The 18601-nt window shown below is 36.4% G+C and overlaps 2 protein-coding genes across 2 annotated transcripts in view; both read left to right on the forward strand.

Moving 5' to 3' along the window:
* Positions 1-1557: 1557 nt before the first annotated feature.
* ube2wb (ubiquitin conjugating enzyme E2 Wb) lies at positions 1558-13866 on the forward strand. Its single transcript, XM_032551512.1, has 6 exons — positions 1558-1720; positions 4149-4240; positions 8242-8344; positions 11247-11402; positions 11493-11568; positions 11657-13866. Exons 1-6 carry the CDS (start codon positions 1706-1708, stop codon positions 11668-11670), a joined length of 456 nt encoding a protein of 151 aa, XP_032407403.1. The 5' UTR covers positions 1558-1705; the 3' UTR covers positions 11671-13866.
* A 1104-nt stretch (positions 13867-14970) lies between these two features.
* The window catches only part of stau2 (staufen double-stranded RNA binding protein 2), a 92604-nt gene continuing 88973 nt past the window's right edge, over positions 14971-18601 (forward strand). The window contains exons 1-2 of the mRNA XM_032551282.1: positions 14971-15077; positions 18108-18315. Of these exons, the coding sequence (XP_032407173.1) occupies positions 18117-18315 (199 nt within the window). The 5' untranslated portion in view covers positions 14971-15077; positions 18108-18116. The remainder of the gene's footprint in view (positions 15078-18107; positions 18316-18601) is intronic.

Genomic DNA, 18601 nt, shown 5'->3' on the forward strand with positions numbered 1-18601 from the left:
AAGACCTACCGGTAATTATTCTATTCAGGTGTGGTGCATTAGAGGCACATCTAAAAGTTGCAGGGCAGTGGCCCTCCAGGACTGGAGTTTTACACCTGTGCGTTAGGCTTTCCATATTTTTGAACATAGGTCTTTCTGGGGGTTCAAATGTTTGAAAAAGAATTGCTTCAAATGTATCCTAATTAAAACAGGGTGCCTACAGATTTTCCCTTTTCTTAATTGCATAAAGGTCTTTAAACATATTAGAACTTTAATGCAATATTTATTCTGACATCTTTAACTTGTGCAGCTTACTCCAAACATGATCAACTGTTGAAGAGAATTTCAAGAAACAATGGGTATACATGTTTCTGAATTATATTGCAACACATTCTATTGTGTATGGCAGCCTACATCTGAAAATCACACTGACATACTGAATATATATATATATTTCTACAATTTTCAATGAATATAGTTTGTATCTTACCCAAAACTGAGTTTTCATAGAATTTGAATATTACAGCAAAATATTCTGTTGTATCCATGCACACTAAGATTATTTTAATGAATCATTGCAAAAAGTGAAAATCAAATTGCATAGATTCATTACACACAGGATGTAATTCAAGCATTAATTTTTGTTATGATTGTGGCATACAGCTAAAAGACATTTGATACAGAAATGTTTTGTTATTGTCTACACATCCATGAGGGTGATGGTTGTCTCTCAAATACACATTCTACAAAGACAGCAGGCCATAAAAATAAAGATGACCATTCATAAAATGCAGATGGAAATGGAAGGTTGAGTGGAAGGAAAAAGTGTGGTAGAAAAAGGTAGACAAGCAACAATGATAACAATAGCTTTGTGAAGATTGAAGAAGTTTGGGGGAGATTGAACTGTAGGTAGAGTTGGATCTTTTAAGTCATTACATATGGACACATCCAAGAACTACAACTGTTATTTTTGTTAAACCTTTGGATGGCGTTAACGAATGCCATCTGGACCTCTCTTATTTGATCAATTTTCACCTTGATTGTGTACTCTATTACATAACCATGACATCATCTCGGTATTTTTTAAAAACTGTCAGTTTTAGTTTGACTAATCAGTTGTAGTTTTTTTTTTCTGCACAAGCATCAACATTAATAAAAATATTGAAAGTATCTATGTTGAATTTATGCAATATATAAGTTTGACTTTAAAAATTCAATTATTTAAATGAGCTATTCAAAGATATTCAAATTTATTAAATATTTATTCTGTTTTAACAGAACAAAGCCAATGAAATTCGTAAGCTGTTGGTAAAAATACACATTACTAATTCTAACATAAAAATATTAACTGGGGTAGATAATTATGTGCATATAAAGGTAATAAATGATCAAATAAATTAGCATTTTACTTCACTCATGATGTCACACAGGTTTAGCCCTCCTTGCGCAAAGGTCATTGGCTGACGCTTATGTCATGTGAGCTCCGGCTTGTAACTCCGCATACTCCTTCTTTATTTATCTTATTAAAAATCCTGTTGTATCTCTACACCCGCCTCACATTTTGTGAGCGACCTGAAGTGACTGAACAGTGACCTGGGTGTAGGCGCTGCGTCAGTCAAGCAACGTGAAACGTTTCTCACTGTCAAAACAACTTCTGTCGTCACGTGACCCCCTGACGCACCGTCCTCCACTCTGCGCTGATGCAGGGGGAGGGGGGGATTCCATCATGGCGTCGATGCAGGTAAGGATACAATTAACAGCGAGCAAATATATGTAATTTACAGGCTCTCCGTTTTGATCTTTCTCGGCTTTTGACTGCCAGTTTATTTGCGCATTTGTATTTATCAAAGAGCGGCACTGACATTTGGGTGGAAGCCGTGAAATGTATCCCTAAACTACTCAGGTTCGGCGCTAGGTCTTTGCTAGCAGCAGTATTAGCTCTTCATCATCATCGGCAAAGCTGAAGAGAACAGGGAAACTAGCTTCCTTGAACTACGTGTTGATGCTTGCCTGTGGCTTTTCCTCAGAAGGACCCGGGGTGATATTTCCAGGAAATGTGGTTCTGCGAATTTTGGAAGTAATTTTAATAGTTGGTCGCTGTTTGGTCGACTAGTTCTAAAGTCCGCTAACGACACGGTGCGCAGTTAAATACAGTTTCAGGCGGACCTGAACAGGTGTATCGCTTCCATACAGCGGACGCAAAAAGTCAAAAGAGATCTGACAGACGATACGTAAAGATTGTATTGATTATGGCACGTCTATTGTAGGTTACTGATGAAAATACATCCATTTATTATTAACTCTCTGCTGGGTTTGTTACTAACCGTTAACTCCCGAGTCGTATCGTTTAAACATGTTTTTAAATGTCCGCATCAACACCGGTATATTTGTTGAGATTAACTAAATACATGTGGCATAAGGTCATAGAAAAGTGCACGTTACAAATCTGAAAAAACCTGACTACATAAAAGCTATATATTGTTTTAAATAAGCAAAGAAATTTATTTATTTAATAGTTATGTAGCATGTATGTAAACTGATTAATCTAGCTACTATTTGCTTTATTACCACCTCACAACCAGTCCTGATTAGATGCAGGACTGGTTGGTTTATAAAGGTGCCCGTTTCAAAACCAATAAATATTCCTTCCTACGATTTACTTTGATGCAAGAGAAAGAGCTTAATGGAGTGTTTCCTCAGTTTATTTTATGCGTAGAGTAATCCCACTCAGCTCTGGTTAGCTATCTAACCAGTTATCATTTCTGGTTAGATGGTTGAAAGAAAACTGCTACCCTTCTTTCATTTGTTTATAAAAACACAGATTTAGCTTGAAAATATTTGTGGCTGAAAAAAATAGCGTGGAAACTACAGGAGTGCAAGCTATTCCTCCTATTAAGATCGCAATGTTATTTTTTCCCCAGTTTTTTCATACTGTGAGAATGCACACCAACTCATGCCTGTTCCTGATTCAACAAGAGCCTGAAAAAGTAAAAAAAAAAATAAATAAATAATCTACAAAGTATGTAGTTCTATTGTGAAATAATGCAATCTCGAAGGCTTTTAGGAAGCCAAATTTATCGCCAAAAGAAACAAGAGGGGATTTCTTGTCTTTTCATGTTTGGTACAACTTTTCATATCTTTGAATCTAAAAGAAAATCTTCTCGGTCCACACACCTTCAATGGTTTAGGATCAAACTACGTAACTAATTACTCACTGTTTTGGTCAACACCCTTGTAAATTTGTTCCTGCAGGCTGTGCAACTTCAACAAAAAACATAAATATGACTGCTTGGATAGCTGATTGAATAGCAAAATATTTAAGGACCTACGTAAAGATGTAGCCTAGCTTGACCTGTTGAAATATACCTTGAAAAAAAATATTTTAGTAAAACTGGGCCTTATTAGGAAAATATGCTCTTTGTCACATTATTATTGTTGAATATCACAATGAGATCAGTTGTGTTTAATCCACATTTTTATCACTCTTCTTTTCTATCATGTCCTCATTACTCTTCAAGCATTAGAATCTCGGCTCCTAAAATATAAGATTATAGCAAGTGTGTGTATTTAGGACATTGAGAGCCCATCTGACTGACCAAATGCATTTAATGGATGCATGACACTTGAAATATAATAGCCCATCAAGTATTGCATTAAAGCTGTTCTTAGCAATTGCAATATTGCACATGTTGACACTGAGATGATGTTGATGCCATGTATTTTGCAGATCTAAATTTGACACTTTCTTTTTATTTTCCTAATGCCATCTTTTAAAGAATCTTATCTTTATAAATGCATTTATTGTCAGTCTGCATATATGGTAATTTTTCTTATTTGTTGTTTCACACTTAAACTATTCATTATATTTTTGAGTATATTCATTATTTTTAGTGAACACGTTATAGTACTGAAGTTAGTTTTAAGATGTAAGTTATGTAATTATTAAAAACGTTTGGGCCGTATATAACACTAGATTACATTACAATTATTTCCATTGATGTCATTGTTAAGATTAATAATAGTTATTAATATAACTATTTACAAGTCAAATGTATTTTAATGCTCCTCTGTTTGGCCTCAATAAGTTGTTTTGTACTGCTTTCCATTAATTCATGTTCGAGTGCCATTTTGTGACTGAGGTGTCGACATAAACATATGCTTTTCAACAGAAACGGCTACAAAAGGAATTATTAGCTCTGCAAAATGATCCACCCCCAGGAATGACGCTCAATGAGAAAAGTGTACAGAACACCATCACACAGTAAGTATCGATTTCCTGCTTATTTTAGCATTGGAAAATTCCTCAAATGTAGTGATCTGTAAAAAAAAAACAACAACAACAACAAAAAAACATCAGAAGTTTTATTATTTCTAGTGTTTTTATGAACTGGTTGACTTCCATGAAAAGCTAGTGTTTCGACTGGTGTGGAGAGGAGGCTGCTTGTTCAGTAAATTAGGCTTGGAGGTAAGATGGAGCTCCTGCATAGAAAGAATTAGGGTCATTTTAGTGACTGGTAGTTCTGGCCCCTCAGAAGATTGTCTCTAATGTTCAGTGTCGCTCTCCACTCTAATAAAATATTCAACGGTTGGCATTCACTCGCTAGGGTTAAATAACAGGGAACACAGGCTGCTTTTTCCCTGCATTCCTTCCCTGAAACTCAGTGGATATTGTTGCGGTTAGGTTTTCGTTTTGATTGTTAATGAAGGTTGATACTATTTTTTTTTTGTTGTTGTTAAAAACTGCAACGCTCCCTTTAATACCTTTAAAAGTTGCCGCCTCGTTCCATGATTCTTTATGAGGCATCACTACCGTCTACTGGACCGCAATATGCTGACGTCACTCCTCCGTGGTGCAAACAACTCAAGACAATATTCATGTGAAGCAAAGCTGTACAAAGTACTTAATAGTAAACACATAATCTGCTGAAATTAAGATGAAACAAACAAAGGAGACTGATTGACCTCTGTGTTCTTCCACATTCGTTCTGAGCTGTGAAAATATTTTTCCAAAGAGCAAGTACAGGAGGAATATTTGTGATCCATGCTTTCTTCCAGGGGACAAGTGGAAGTTTTAGCAAGTTGTTGGCACAGGGAAGATGGTATGTTTTTGCAATTTCCTCATTACATAAGTTACCTGGGCGAAGAAGCATATGAATTGTTTTTTTTTTCATGACTGACAAGTCTCCCAACCAGTTCAGCTGGCTCCTGTGATCTTTTTGCTTCACAGGTTTCAGTGGTATGTATGGGTGTGTATTCTGTTTGCAGCTCTAGTTGAAAACTCTCTGTTAGGGTTGCATCTCAGCTGGAGTGATGGGCAGCAGTAGGGAATTACTCTGCTTTAGTTCAGGAAACATTTTCCCCCCTTACTTAACAATGAGACCTACTTAATGGGGGGGGGGGACGACTTCCCAAGAGACACTTTGATGCGATGTCTCAACTGGGATGATGCATTGTCAGTTTGATAGCTTTTGTTTATGGTACACCCTGTCTCTGTTTCTCATTAGATAATGACGCTTGATGTCATAATTAGAGGCAGGCAGTAAGGAAAATGTCACCTAAAGAAACCTGTTGTGTCTCCTCTGCAGTATATTTATGTAACTTAGCTTCTCCCCCCAGCCGTCGTTTGTCCAAATGGTTTAATGTTACATTTATTGACTGTGTCATATTACCAGCTGACTATCGCGAATTTGATGATGTTGATCATTTTGCCCTTGGATCTGCTCTTAGCGGCTCATGTCCGGCATCATTCACAGAGATTTCGCGTTGTAAACATCACTAGCAGTATGTCCATGCAGTAGCAGAAGTAAAATGTACGGAGGAGTTTATATGCTTTTTTTCTTTTTAAATTTTTAAGCAACCGACATCCTTTAGAAATCTTTTGGGTTTCCTATCTGTATTTCCATTGTTATGTTTTGTCACCTTCTGAAACTAAAATCAGAAGGTGACAGGAACATGACAATCTCTTCAGTCAGAGATTGTCATGTTCCTGTCACCTTCTGATTTTAGTTTCAGAATAGAATTTCTACATTTGTTCTTTACTTTTTGCTTTTTTTTGTGTTACTAGATTTTTTTTTTTGTAATATTACCATTTACAGAATAATTGCAAAAAAAGTTTGTAAAGCAAGTAGCATAAATATAGACTTAAAAATATAGACAGAAGAAAAACATTTAATAAATCTAAACATTTTACAATTAGTGTAGCATACATAACAGTTTTTTTAAAATAAAAACTTAAAAGATATGTAATTTAAAATGCTTTCCATGTTACTATAAAGCCACAGTAAGCTGAGCAAACCAGTCTGATGATGTTTCTGTAACGTCTCTGAAACCTGAAGTCACTGGAATTAAATGTGTATAAAAACACCAGCATGACTGAGATTGATGTTCGATGCACATCAGTGTTTATTTTAATGGTGTTCTATAAAGATTTTTTCCCCTAAGTGGTTCAGGTAATAACTGTTCAGCTTAAGGGCAGTCACATAATTTCAGTGAGTGGGCTGATTGTCTTAGACCAAAACATCAATTTGGATAAAAGTGTATCTGTAGTGGACTTTATAATAACTTAGTGTTGATGCATTTCTGTCCATCCACTATCAGAAGCTGTTTCAAACTTTTACTTGATTAAATGTATCATCAGCAAAGTCAGTTTTAGACTTTGATAGATTACATGTCACTTAATATAAACTGTTTAGAAGCTAAGAGCTACATTTCATGTTTGACTTAAAAGCACAAAGAAAATTTTGCTCCCATCAGATACGGATTAAATTACGCCTGGCTCGGTCAGCACAGTTCCTCAGCTGGACTCCTGAGGTGAAAATAGATTTTGTCTTCCGAATGAATGGGATATCAAATTATTACCAGACCACTCTCAAAATAAAGATAAATATTCATTGTCAGTGGAGTCGCATTGAAAGCTTTTGATGCTACAATTAAAGTAAGATATTTATTTTTAAACTTCGATGATAGAACACACTGTCTTCTAGGTATGATCCTTCAGGATGGGGTCTTGAAAACCAGGTGTTGAATAAAATGTTTTCTGAAGTTTTCTAAAAGTACGTTTATTAAAGTGGCAGAGGAGATAACTTTGGCTGCTGCGAATTTATTCACATTTTATATCCACAGACATATACCTGTGTATAATTAGATTTATGAAAAATAGAATAGAGATGCCAATATTAGGATTTTCTTCTTGTTTTTCTTTAGTTTGGTGTCGGCATTAGTGAATATGGAAGTCTTGCACTATGATAACCTTGAGTAAAAACACCCCAGTATTAGGATTTAAATAAAAATGTTAAGAATGGCCATAATCTCCTCATTTACATTTCAAATTCAAGAGCTGTATTTTTCTTATTACTGCTTAAAATGACAAAACATAAAATATTTTGTTATTTTGGTATGTTAACCTAGCAAAATTATGTAACAAACCTCTGCAATACAGAGGGAAAGCTAGCTTGTAAATGTGGTTGGCTGGGTTGTTGTGATGCATTGGCTCGTCTGGTTTAGAAACAGAAAGAGGAAAAAACTTTTTAAGCCTTATCCATCTCCTGTCACAACAAGCCTTGCTAAAATTAGTTGGACTTGTTTAAACCACATATTGATCAGTATTGCCGTAACTTTAAATGTTGTGTTTAAGAGAAACACTTTGTCCTTTTTTTTTGAGTTATTGACCTGGAAATTTCCATTGTTTGGATGTCTTAAAGAGGGTGCCACGGTTTTCATGCATCAGGGAGAAAGTCTGCTTTTCTGTTAACAATTAACAAAAATACCAGGACGAATTCTGAAATTTTGTGTTCTTAAAGCACACTGGCATGGTGTGATGCTGTGATCTCTGTCAAGTTACAGAAATCCACTCAGTTCTAGATTTCACTTTACTTCAGACTCAGGATGACAGATTTGCGCAGATTGGTTATTTGTATTTGGTCAGTAATCTTAGAGCCTTTTGCAACTATTTCATTATTAATGCCAAGTATCATGAGCAAGATTTACATAAGTTACCCATAAATAACCATTGAGCTTTCATAAATTACTTATTACCCTAATAATTCAATTTACCTGAAGAATATCTATAGTCCATTGGCCCAGAACAGTAACGAACAAAACTCAAAACTTTCAATTCAGATTTGCTGCCACCAGTTCTCTATTCAAACCTGTTTTTCCGCCTTACCTGTGTTTATTTTTAGTTGACTTGAGGAATGTTGTTATCAGTCTGTTTGAATGAGATTCCAGTCGTATTTTAACACTGTGCCTTTTTTTCCTTTCTAGATGGATTGTAGATATGGAAGGTGCACCTGGCACGTTGTATGAAGGAGAGAAATTTCAGCTGCTTTTCAAATTTAGTGGTCGATATCCCTTTGATTCACCTCAGGTAAGTCAGAAACAACCTGGTTTTTTATTCATTGACTCTCAAACCACCCGAGCATATTCCCCCTGTCAATATAATTATTAACTATATTGCCACCTTTTAGACTTTTCTGCTTTTATAGAAAATAATTAATATGATTGTTAATACTATACATATTAGATGGAACTTTAAATCTTGGGTGGGAAGCAATAGAAAATGGAAACATTATTAAAAATGTGCCTTTTAAACACATGGTGTTTAAAAATAAAGAAAAACTGTTTAAAGTACTATGAGATACTTACACATGCTCACAGACTCCTGAAGTACGAATAGCAAATTACCATAGCCATTGAACTACATAATGAAATTCACTGTTGGTTCTGTGTTCGATCGAGAGGTAGAAAAGATAATTAAGACAATGCATGTGCTGCTTTTTCGACCAATCCTTCTATACTTAAAGCCATTTATTTTCTAAAACAATACTTGTTAACCTTAAAGACTTTAGTTAATAAATTGTCCACTCCAGTGCTTTAGTTCCTTTAGAGTCCAGGCTTAAACATCCACTTCCACTCAATCTTCTTTAATAAATCACCATATTTTTGTCTTCTGGAATTATCTAGGCATTAAGTTTCTTGTTTAGAATATAATATAGTTTTTCAGGTCGTCACGCTGACTTTTCTTTTAACATTGTGAAGCTTTTCTTTGTTTTTACTCCACTAAATGCAATTTGAATATTTTGGATTCACGGTAAGCAAGACTGAGTGGTTTTAGCCACAATAAACAAAGCAGGCAAGCCCAAGCGCAGCTCCCACTTGCAATCCTGATTTCCCTCACGTGGGTATTTATAGACTACATATTTATCATTGTTATGTTGTCTCTAATAGGTCATACAAGGTAAAGCAACATCTTCAGATATCTGCCATGCAATCCTAACCCATACAGTGACATAAACCATGATAAAATGCTGAGTGAAAGATAACTTGGATAGCATAAAGCAGGACAGATAAACACTCACTGGCCTTCATCAAAGTACAAGTCGACCCTTAACAATAGCCAGCTGTCAAATCAGCTTGTAAAGTTTGAAAAATAGTATTCATAGTTGAAAACCTAAACTAAATAACTTCATACTCAGAACATAAGCTAGTTCAGATAATCTGTTTATTTTTTTAATGGAAAACAGCCTTTAAATGTATTAGTCATAAAGGGAAACACTAAATAGCTTATTGATGATTTCATAGCATTCACAATTTTTGTCTGTCTCTTGTATAAATCTCATCTTTTTTTAGTAAAACAACAAAAAAAAACTGTATTCCCCTTTTGGCAAAATGAAAAATAAGCCATTTGAATTTATATGTGTTTCCGTTTTAGTTGTTGGGATGAAAAATTATGATTAAATTTGCCCATCTACACTTTTTAATTACACTCGTTGGAGTGACATTAAAACAGGAGGCGTCCTCTACTGTTCATACTTTCACTATTAAGGTGCTTAATACTGATTTTATTTACTTATCTTTTTATTTGTATCTTGGTGAAAAGAAACTAAGTATGCATGGTTTTAGAGATCCATCAATTTGCCCACTAATAAACATCGGTGGCCCAAATGGTTTCATAAACTCTTGCTGCTTAAAGTGATTCCTGTAGTTTGGGGGGAATATTGTCCTAAATATGCAGTAACAGTGTTATTTAACAGCTTATTTTCTACTAAGTTGTAAAAATAATCACATAACATGCAATTCTAATCAAATATTCTCATTCTGTTTAAGCACTTCAGCTGGGAAATGTTGTCATTGTTATATTTATTACTACGATGGGCAGAAAAAGAGATTAAAAGTGAAATGCATTAAGCTGCAGCTGAGCTGCTTTGCTCGTTTCTCCTGGAACGGCAATTAGATGGCTAATCTCGCTCCCTGCCTGCTGTAGGCTCCTACACAATAACTAGACTAATGGGATGCAATAAGAACTCAGCATAAAGGTTTGGGGATGAACCTTGAATTTATACTTCTTGTAAACCGAGGGAACACTCATTCTACTAATAAAGGTTTCCAATAAAAGTCTGTCAGTTGACACCATGTGACATGCAACAAAGCTGTACTCATTTCAAAGTAAAAAACTTAACATAGTCACTCATTTAAGCATGTTTGTTTACAAAACTGGCTATAGTGAAGTAGGAGCAGAAGTGTGTCTGCACCATCAGACTAATAAAGTTGTTATTGAGAGCTTCATTTGATCTATTTTGTTCTCCAAAGTAGATCTATTCCTCTTTTGATTTTTTTTTCCATCAAACAAGCATTGATATTGAATATGTACTTTTATCTGGAGTTTTCCTGCATATTTGTAACTCGTGTGGTTCTGGTACTGTCCAGTGAGGCCCACCCTGGTGCCAGACGGCCTGAACTCACTGTTACCCTTCATTACCCTCATTTCCCCCTCTGTCTGCCTTTCTTATCTCTGGCTACTCATGTCTCAGTCTAAAAATATTTGATTGAATTTATGTTTCACTTCTTTTTACCCAACATACTTACTGTTTTTAATTGTTTCTTTGTCTTGATTAACCTTTTTTTTTTGTTGCTTCTTCTCAAGCTGGCCAAACCTGGCCTCTGTAATCTATACACAGAACCTCCTGTTGTTGCAAAAAGCCAAGTCAGAGATTGTCATCAAGACTGATTTCTGTGACAGAAATACATTTATACCTATTTTTTCTGAAGGAGTTGGTTATTAAAGTATTCAATTTTTTAGCTATTCACATTTCATCACATTGCAGCAAAAAAAAAAGAAAAGAAAAAAAACCCACATTGTATTTTATTGAGATTTTATTGAATAGACCAACAGACCAGTTAAATGTCAGCTTTGACTTTCTGCTACGGTTGTACATTCTGTCTCTTATCTGAATAACCTCACATGTATTTGTTTGTTTTTAACTGTGCAGGTAATGTTCACAGGAGAGAATATACCTGTCCACCCACATGTGTATAGCAACGGTCACATCTGTTTATCTATTCTGACGGAAGACTGGTCACCAGCCCTTTCTGTGCAATCAGTTTGTCTTAGTATTATCAGCATGTTGTCCAGCTGCAAAGAAAAGGTACCTCTGCAGGACTGGACAGATACCGACTACTACTTCATGTATTGTCTGCATTCGTTAAACTTGAAATTTGTTATCTTTTTTCCACAGAGACGACCACCTGATAACTCTTTTTATGTAAGAACATGTAACAAAAATCCAAAGAAAACAAAATGGTGGTATCATGGTGAGTACTTTCTGCAAACACACACAGTTTGTCCTGTTTAAGTTTGGAGATAGATGATGTAACCTCATTTTCCCCCCCCCCTTCACAGACGATACATGCTAATGTACAAACTTTGTAACAATCGTAGAAGAAAGAAGTCCTACTGACCTACATAAAGCACTTTTTAATCCTTCAGTCTTTGAACTCTGACCTTTGACTGGAATAACGGACACCATGCGCCGGAGGCTCCTGACTGCATTTTCCAAGCGGGCAGTTGGCTGCATGTTTTAGTCGGTTGTAACATAGAAAATTAAAATGAACCGAGATTTAGAAGTTTCCAGGATGTATCGTTTTTGGCAGACAGGATATAAACGCAGCAGGTTTCGCAAAGAGACAATTTGGAAATTCCAGTTTTGCTGAGTTATTACTTTATTTGTGCGTTGGGTGCATTTTAAAGGTACTTGTGTTGTGCAATACCGACTGATGGATGCATGTTGGGGCCTGCAAAGAGAAATCCTAATGTAATTTTGTTCTAGAAGGGATCTGACCATTAAGCCCCAAGAAAATGCTTCATCTGTTTTTTTTTTTTGTTGTTTGGTTTGTTTATCCATGATTTTTATTTTTATTGTTATGCACTGTGAAAGTTATCTGGTTTGAAAAGGAACTATTCATACGTTATTCGTCACTTGCAGATATACTATAAGCCGCCATTGTTTGAAACAACTGCATCGAGATTACACAGTTTTTTTCTTCAGCTTCCACCTGGTTGCTGTTCTTCCTTCTGTGGTACAAATGAGGATATAACAGAAAAGGTGACGCATCTGCAGTCATCCGAGGCCCTCGGCACACATCTCCTCAAGATGTTGGGGTAGTTGTCACTAGTCCAGCCTTTAAGATGTGCAGCAGCCTCTCTTCCACTTAAAGAATGTCTGTAAGAGAATATTGATTCATTTTTATATGTACGATTATATATATATATAAATATATATGCATATATATTTATGTATTTTTAAATTAACATGCTTTAATTTTCTGTCTTTGAAACATTTGATTTTAAATCTGCTTTTGTACTTTTTTCTGACTAGCTGATGCATTGGAATGGGGGGTTTTGTGTTTTTTCTTGAAGGGTCAGTATGGTTCCTCTTGATGTTCCTTTGCTACTTGTCATTTAATTTAAACTCTCGTTTGATCTCCAGAGCAGCACCGAATGAGGAAAAAGGAGTCGTTAAGAAAGCTTTTGTGACGTTCCCCCTGTCAGAGTTTTGGCTCAGGTACTTTTTCAATAAAGAGATCACATCTAAAAAGATACCTATTAAATATTTTGAATTTAACTATATTTTCACCAAAAGAGACTGTTATGTTGTAAACTTAATGCATTGTCTGAAAATGTTGTATATAGGTCTTTAAAATGTTTTGACGATGCAACAGAACACTGCATAGGATGCATTTAGTGTCTGGGTGAATCATAAAGGTAGTGCTTTATTTCACTGGATGTTAGTCTGCATCTTTTGCAAATTTTGGTATGTATAGTGAGCTGCAGGCTTAAGTTGGTACAAAAACATTTAAAAGTTAGTAGTTTTACAGTGCATGCAATTTTAGACCGTGCCCTTTCATATAGACATCAAACACTGTAAGGACTTTTAGTTTTTCCAGCCTGTAGAGAGTGTTTTTTATTTTTTATTTTTCCAGATTAATATCACTAGAGCTCACTCACTGTTAGAGGCGGTGCTCAGTTCAGGCTGTAATCACTCCATTCCTAATCAAACTTTTATCCGGTAAGATACTTGAATTTTCCAACTTGAATTCATATGAACCTTTTGGGGGGGGGGTTGGTCTGGAGGAGTTTCTTGAATAAGATTGAGTGAATGTGATAATGCCACAGCTATCTAAAAAGAAAACAACTATATAACCAAGACAACTATTGGAGGATATTTTTTCCTATCATAATGGGTGTAGACTGTCATTGTGCTTTGAGGACAAAAGGTTGTGAAGAAAATTTAAATGCAGTCAGAACAGCAAGTATGCAGAGACAGAAAAGGCCTTCATCCAGCAGGTGGGATCAGGAGTTTTTAGAACTTGAGTGAGGATGTTACAATATTTTTTTGGTTTGTTTGTTTTCTCATGGCTATTTCGGTTATCTTTTTTTTTTTTTTTTTTTTTCGATGTGTTTTGAACTTTTAGTTTGCAGGTTGTTGTGAGTGATAAACACTAATGAGGGTGTGTTATTTATATTTATTTTTTTTCTGGGATGTGCAAGCTCCATGTAAAAGGTGCCTGTTCATTTTCGTAATCAACAATAAAGCAAAAATTCACTTTTAACGTTGGTCTGAGCTCTCAACATGTTTGTCTCCCTATACATGGCCAAGGTATACATGTTTTCCAAAACTTTTTCTTCACAGGATTTGGATTTTATAAAGTAAAATGTGAGCTGTTCGTAAAATAGAACCAAAAACACCTGGTTCAAAAATAATGGATTAACATCAGCCCAATTTCTGTATATTTTTTAAAACCTAATGTTATGAACTTGACTTAAAATGCGTAAGAACACAAGTTAAACTTAAGCCAGAAATAATTTTTTAAAAATTGGTAGATATGACAAATTACCTGGCTAAATACTATTTTTTTTGTCATTAAAAATGACATATGGGAATATTACATCTTTAGCGGATTTATTTTAGAGGTATACTAAATGCAGACTATTTTCATGCATACCGGAAGACATACTTTTGCATGCATTTCAAAACAGGTAAAGTGGGAAGAAGTGGTCCTGCGTCGCCCTCTATTGGCTGCGATAGCATGTTACAAATATATCTATTTTTGACTTAATCTTGTTGCCTTTACAAAGAAGAAATTGAAAGAAAGAATAACTTGAAAGTGTTCACAGACTTAGAAACTCACCACTTAACAGTATGACACATGTGGTCAGGTTTTAGACGCAGGTATTGTGACTTTCTGTGGTTTGTGATACGTTTGATCTGATCAGTTTTATTTTTATCTTTCTCCAGTAAGCTTCGTTCATAATCCTGTCCTTACCGTGTCATACCCATTTTTAATTATTTCTAACAGCGTTTTTGTTCAAGCAATCAGTATTTAAAAATACTGCAAATTCGTAGCATATAAGTGCAATTTTGTAATAAAAATGGGTAGCTATTTTGAAACAACTTGCTTGCAAGACAGCCCTTTTAGAACCGCTGGGCATGGATTTGAATCAAAAGTTAACTTGTAGCTTTGAGGTAGCAAAACCTGGACTGAACCATTTTTCTCAATGCGGGGGGTCGCCGATTCATTCAACGCTCACCTTAACCTCTGGTAGTTGTCGTATCTCGCTTTGCACATTGTGGTTACGCTGAAATGACCAAACCTGTAGGTTTTGCATAAAATATCTCCTTAGTGGGTTGTTTCCTTCCAACAAGACGTATTTTGTCATGTTTATCTCAGACCAATAAGATGGTGCGTTCCCTTCTTCCATCCAGTTCTCTTTAGTGTTTGCCAATGTTGGAGGTGTAACTGGGGTCTGGCCCTGGACAAAGGTAAAAAAAAAAATGTTACCTCTAAATGTCTGTCCCGTCATCGTGAGGTGGTCACGGGAGGGTTTGCCACGTCGTTCTCGGTCCGTGCGTGTTGTTAGATCAGGCTGAATTTTCCACGACTTTTCGTGGAAGATGGGGCGGTGTGGAGATGCTAGCAAAGAGAGAGGGGTGTTCTCGGCCGATCAGCCATGATGAACCTCCACCGGCTAAGCGAGCCTAACCGGAGGTCGTCTGATTAAAAATTTTGCCGATTAAGGAAACCCACAGCGACACACTCATGACAGTATGCACATTTGGTCATTCTGCAGCTCCGTTTTCAGGGACTGACATTTGGAGGAAACGCTGTTTTCCTCTTGGCATCGTTAGCTTCCTTGCTAAGCTGGGCAGTAGCTGGGATGCATAGGTTGCAGACAGCCAGTCAGTCGGGCTCTAACGCTACACCACCTCTTCTGTTTTTTGTTGTTGTGCCTTCAGTTTGCAGTGACACACAGTGATAAACCCCGATAACTTGCTGTTTCAATAATGCGTGAGTTAGTGAGAGTTGCAGCAGACGAAATTGTAACCTAGCCCCCTCCCCTTCCAGAGCACTAGGGGCAGGCTGGACACACAAGCGCTATTTGCAGGAAAAATGTAAATACATGAACTTCAATGAGCTGGAGCTGCTGCTGAGTCAAAGATGCATGTGTTCTGCCTCGAAGTGCAGTGTTGTTTACATTAGTCCAACCATCATCTGTATGGACAGGTGACACTTGTTATACATACATGAAAGAAAACAGAATGAAAACATTCAAGCTGTAGTGTTTAATTCCTCAACCAAGAGATTGACAGGTTTAGACTTTGGTTTCCCTCTACTCTTAACTCTGGGAATATGTACTTTACCTGTTTTTTTATTCATATAACTGATTGAACTCTCAATAAATCAGTTTATAAACTGTTTGCTTCCTTGTTTCTCAAATTAAGTATTAAGTACTTGATCTTAAACAGTATGACATGCATCGTTACACTGCAGTCAGTGTTTGCCTCCTTAAAGAGTTCTTCTTTTTTTGTCACACACATGTTGCAGATCATCAAACAAATTTTGATCACAAAGATTTGAATGTCAAACTTATTTTGACGTTCCAATCAAAATAAGTTTGACATTGACAAAATAGGTTTGACACTTCTACAAACAAACAGTCTTTCACAACTTAGCCAAACAAAGCAACAAAATAGGAAGGGAAACGTATTAAAATGTCGTCAGAAAAAAAGTAGCTTTCATAAAAACTTATTTGGATAATTGTTTGGAGAATCAAAAAGTCTAGACTTGGACTAGGGCACTTCAGGCCCTACCCTACAGATCGGAACTTTTTGGTATGACATGGTTCTGTTTAATTAATTCTTTAATTTAAGTGCAAGTTAAACTCGGCTTCCCCCCCCAAAAAAAGGGGTTAATTCCTGTTAATTTATGATTTAACAAGGCGGTGGTGGGGCTCAGTCAAAAGTACAATTTGTGTTACATTTTGAATGTTATCATTTATAAGTTTTCCCTTAGTATGCTTACAGCTAGTTCATTTGTAACCCTGTCCTGTTAGACTCATGCTTCATCTAATGCTGTTCATTTTTTTTTAAAACATAGTAAGAAACTGATTCATTTAGCTGAAAGCAGGTACTACGGCATTGTTTACTCAATTTTCACTTTTGGTTGGTTAAACAGCACATGCTACAGATTCATTTCACATATATATTACAGGCTGCAGGCAAAATATTTGCACGCATTCCTTAAAATCTACATTGGGATTTCCAACTTTATGGCTTTCACTGCCTTGGTTCTCTGTAAGGCAGTGCTGTGGTACGAACTTACTCCTAGTTGTGCAACTCGGTCTTATAAAGGAGGAAAACGAGATAAAAATAAAAATAATTAAAATGTGTAGTAAATTAACTTGTTAGGTCTCAGTCTCCCCTCTGCTGTTTTTCTACAGTTCAATAACGACAAGCACTGCAGATGTGATCCTGATTATCTCAAGTGTTTACGTGGACGCTGTCTGTTGAGGTCTTTGATTTGATAATACCAGAAGGCTGGTTTAGCTAGTTTGGATGTGTTTGGGATCATCGTCCTGTTTGGAACGATCCGATTCTATTAAAGTTTCAACAATCCTATTAAAAATACCAACCTTCATAAAAATAAAACGTGGCTAGCATGCTCAGGAAAACCCTCTTATTACAGAGGCTCTGTGTTATTTTAAAAATAAATAAATAATGGAATACTATTGCCACTTGTCACAGTTTAGAAAGTTTTACATTTACTATTGAGTGTTTCAAACAAAATATAAACCCCTTCTCTAAAATTGACACCTTGAAGCTCGACTGAATTTTGTACTATAGCTATCCGTCGTGGCTATAGCACGGGTGATGCTGCAACACTGCGTTGCACAAAGTAGATGGGAAATTGAAGAACTACCTTAAAACTCTTCAAATCCACAACAAATTCAAACTTATACACCAAAATCTTGTTTTTGTTACCAGTTCACCTTAAAAATATCCAATTAAGTAATTTATTGCATGACAATCATGGCCACAAAGAGTTTAAACTTCTGACTAGAACGTTACTGGACCAGTATATTTGCATCTGGCCCATGGTTACGATCGACCGCTGAAACCTGTATATAATTTTTCGTGCTTTGTTCCTCCCGATAAACAAATTGTAATTCAATGTCCATTGTCTCGCTTGGGCCGCTTTCACAGGCGGCCTCCTTTTTGCCGTTGGCAGCAGTAACATGAGTAAAGCTCCTTGGAATAAAGCTTCATTGTTTGTGTCTGTTAGCTGCCGGTGGATCAGAATGTGAGAGAGAACGGCTCCGTTTGGAGTCGGTTCTCCAGGCTCTGAGCACAGAAATGTTCTAAAATATCTTACACGGATTTCAGACTTCTGAAAATGTGTGTGTGTGGAACAATGTCCAGCTCACTTTTCAGGCTGTAAAATGAATGAGATGTTTCAATTCTCTATTTAATTTGAGGTGTTACTACACATGGCCTGCTGTTGTTCTCCTCCAGGAATAGAGCATGGCTCAAGTGAAAGTACAGACCGCAGCGCCCCTGGCTGGTCCTGGCCTCTCCCCTGGAGTTTCTCCGACGGCCATGGCCAGCCCAGGACCCCTGGGTCTGCAGCCCTCTGTCAACGGCACAGGCCCGGCCCCCACACCCGCCTGCCCTGCTCCTGCAGTCGGATATGGGGACGCTCCTGTGTCTGCCACACCACCAGGTATGACAGAACAACACCACCATCTTCTGTTTATGATCAGCCGTGAAGAGCATGTCGCATTATAATGACTATGTGGAAGATTCCCAAACAAATGATGTATCTTTTTTAACTCTGGACAAACATTGTACTGTTGTATTTGTTCATATTTTGCTTTTATTATGCTTCAATGAAAAGCTGAGACTGTAGTTTGCAACAATAGGCACATCTAAATCAATCCGAATGTAACTGAGACGTTTGGCTCAACAATTCACTTCAAACAGTGAACCTCATAAATTATATAAATTTA

The sequence above is a fragment of the Xiphophorus hellerii genome, chromosome 21 (genome assembly GCF_003331165.1).
Source record: "Xiphophorus hellerii strain 12219 chromosome 21, Xiphophorus_hellerii-4.1, whole genome shotgun sequence".
NCBI classification, from domain to species: Eukaryota; Metazoa; Chordata; class Actinopteri; order Cyprinodontiformes; family Poeciliidae; genus Xiphophorus; species Xiphophorus hellerii.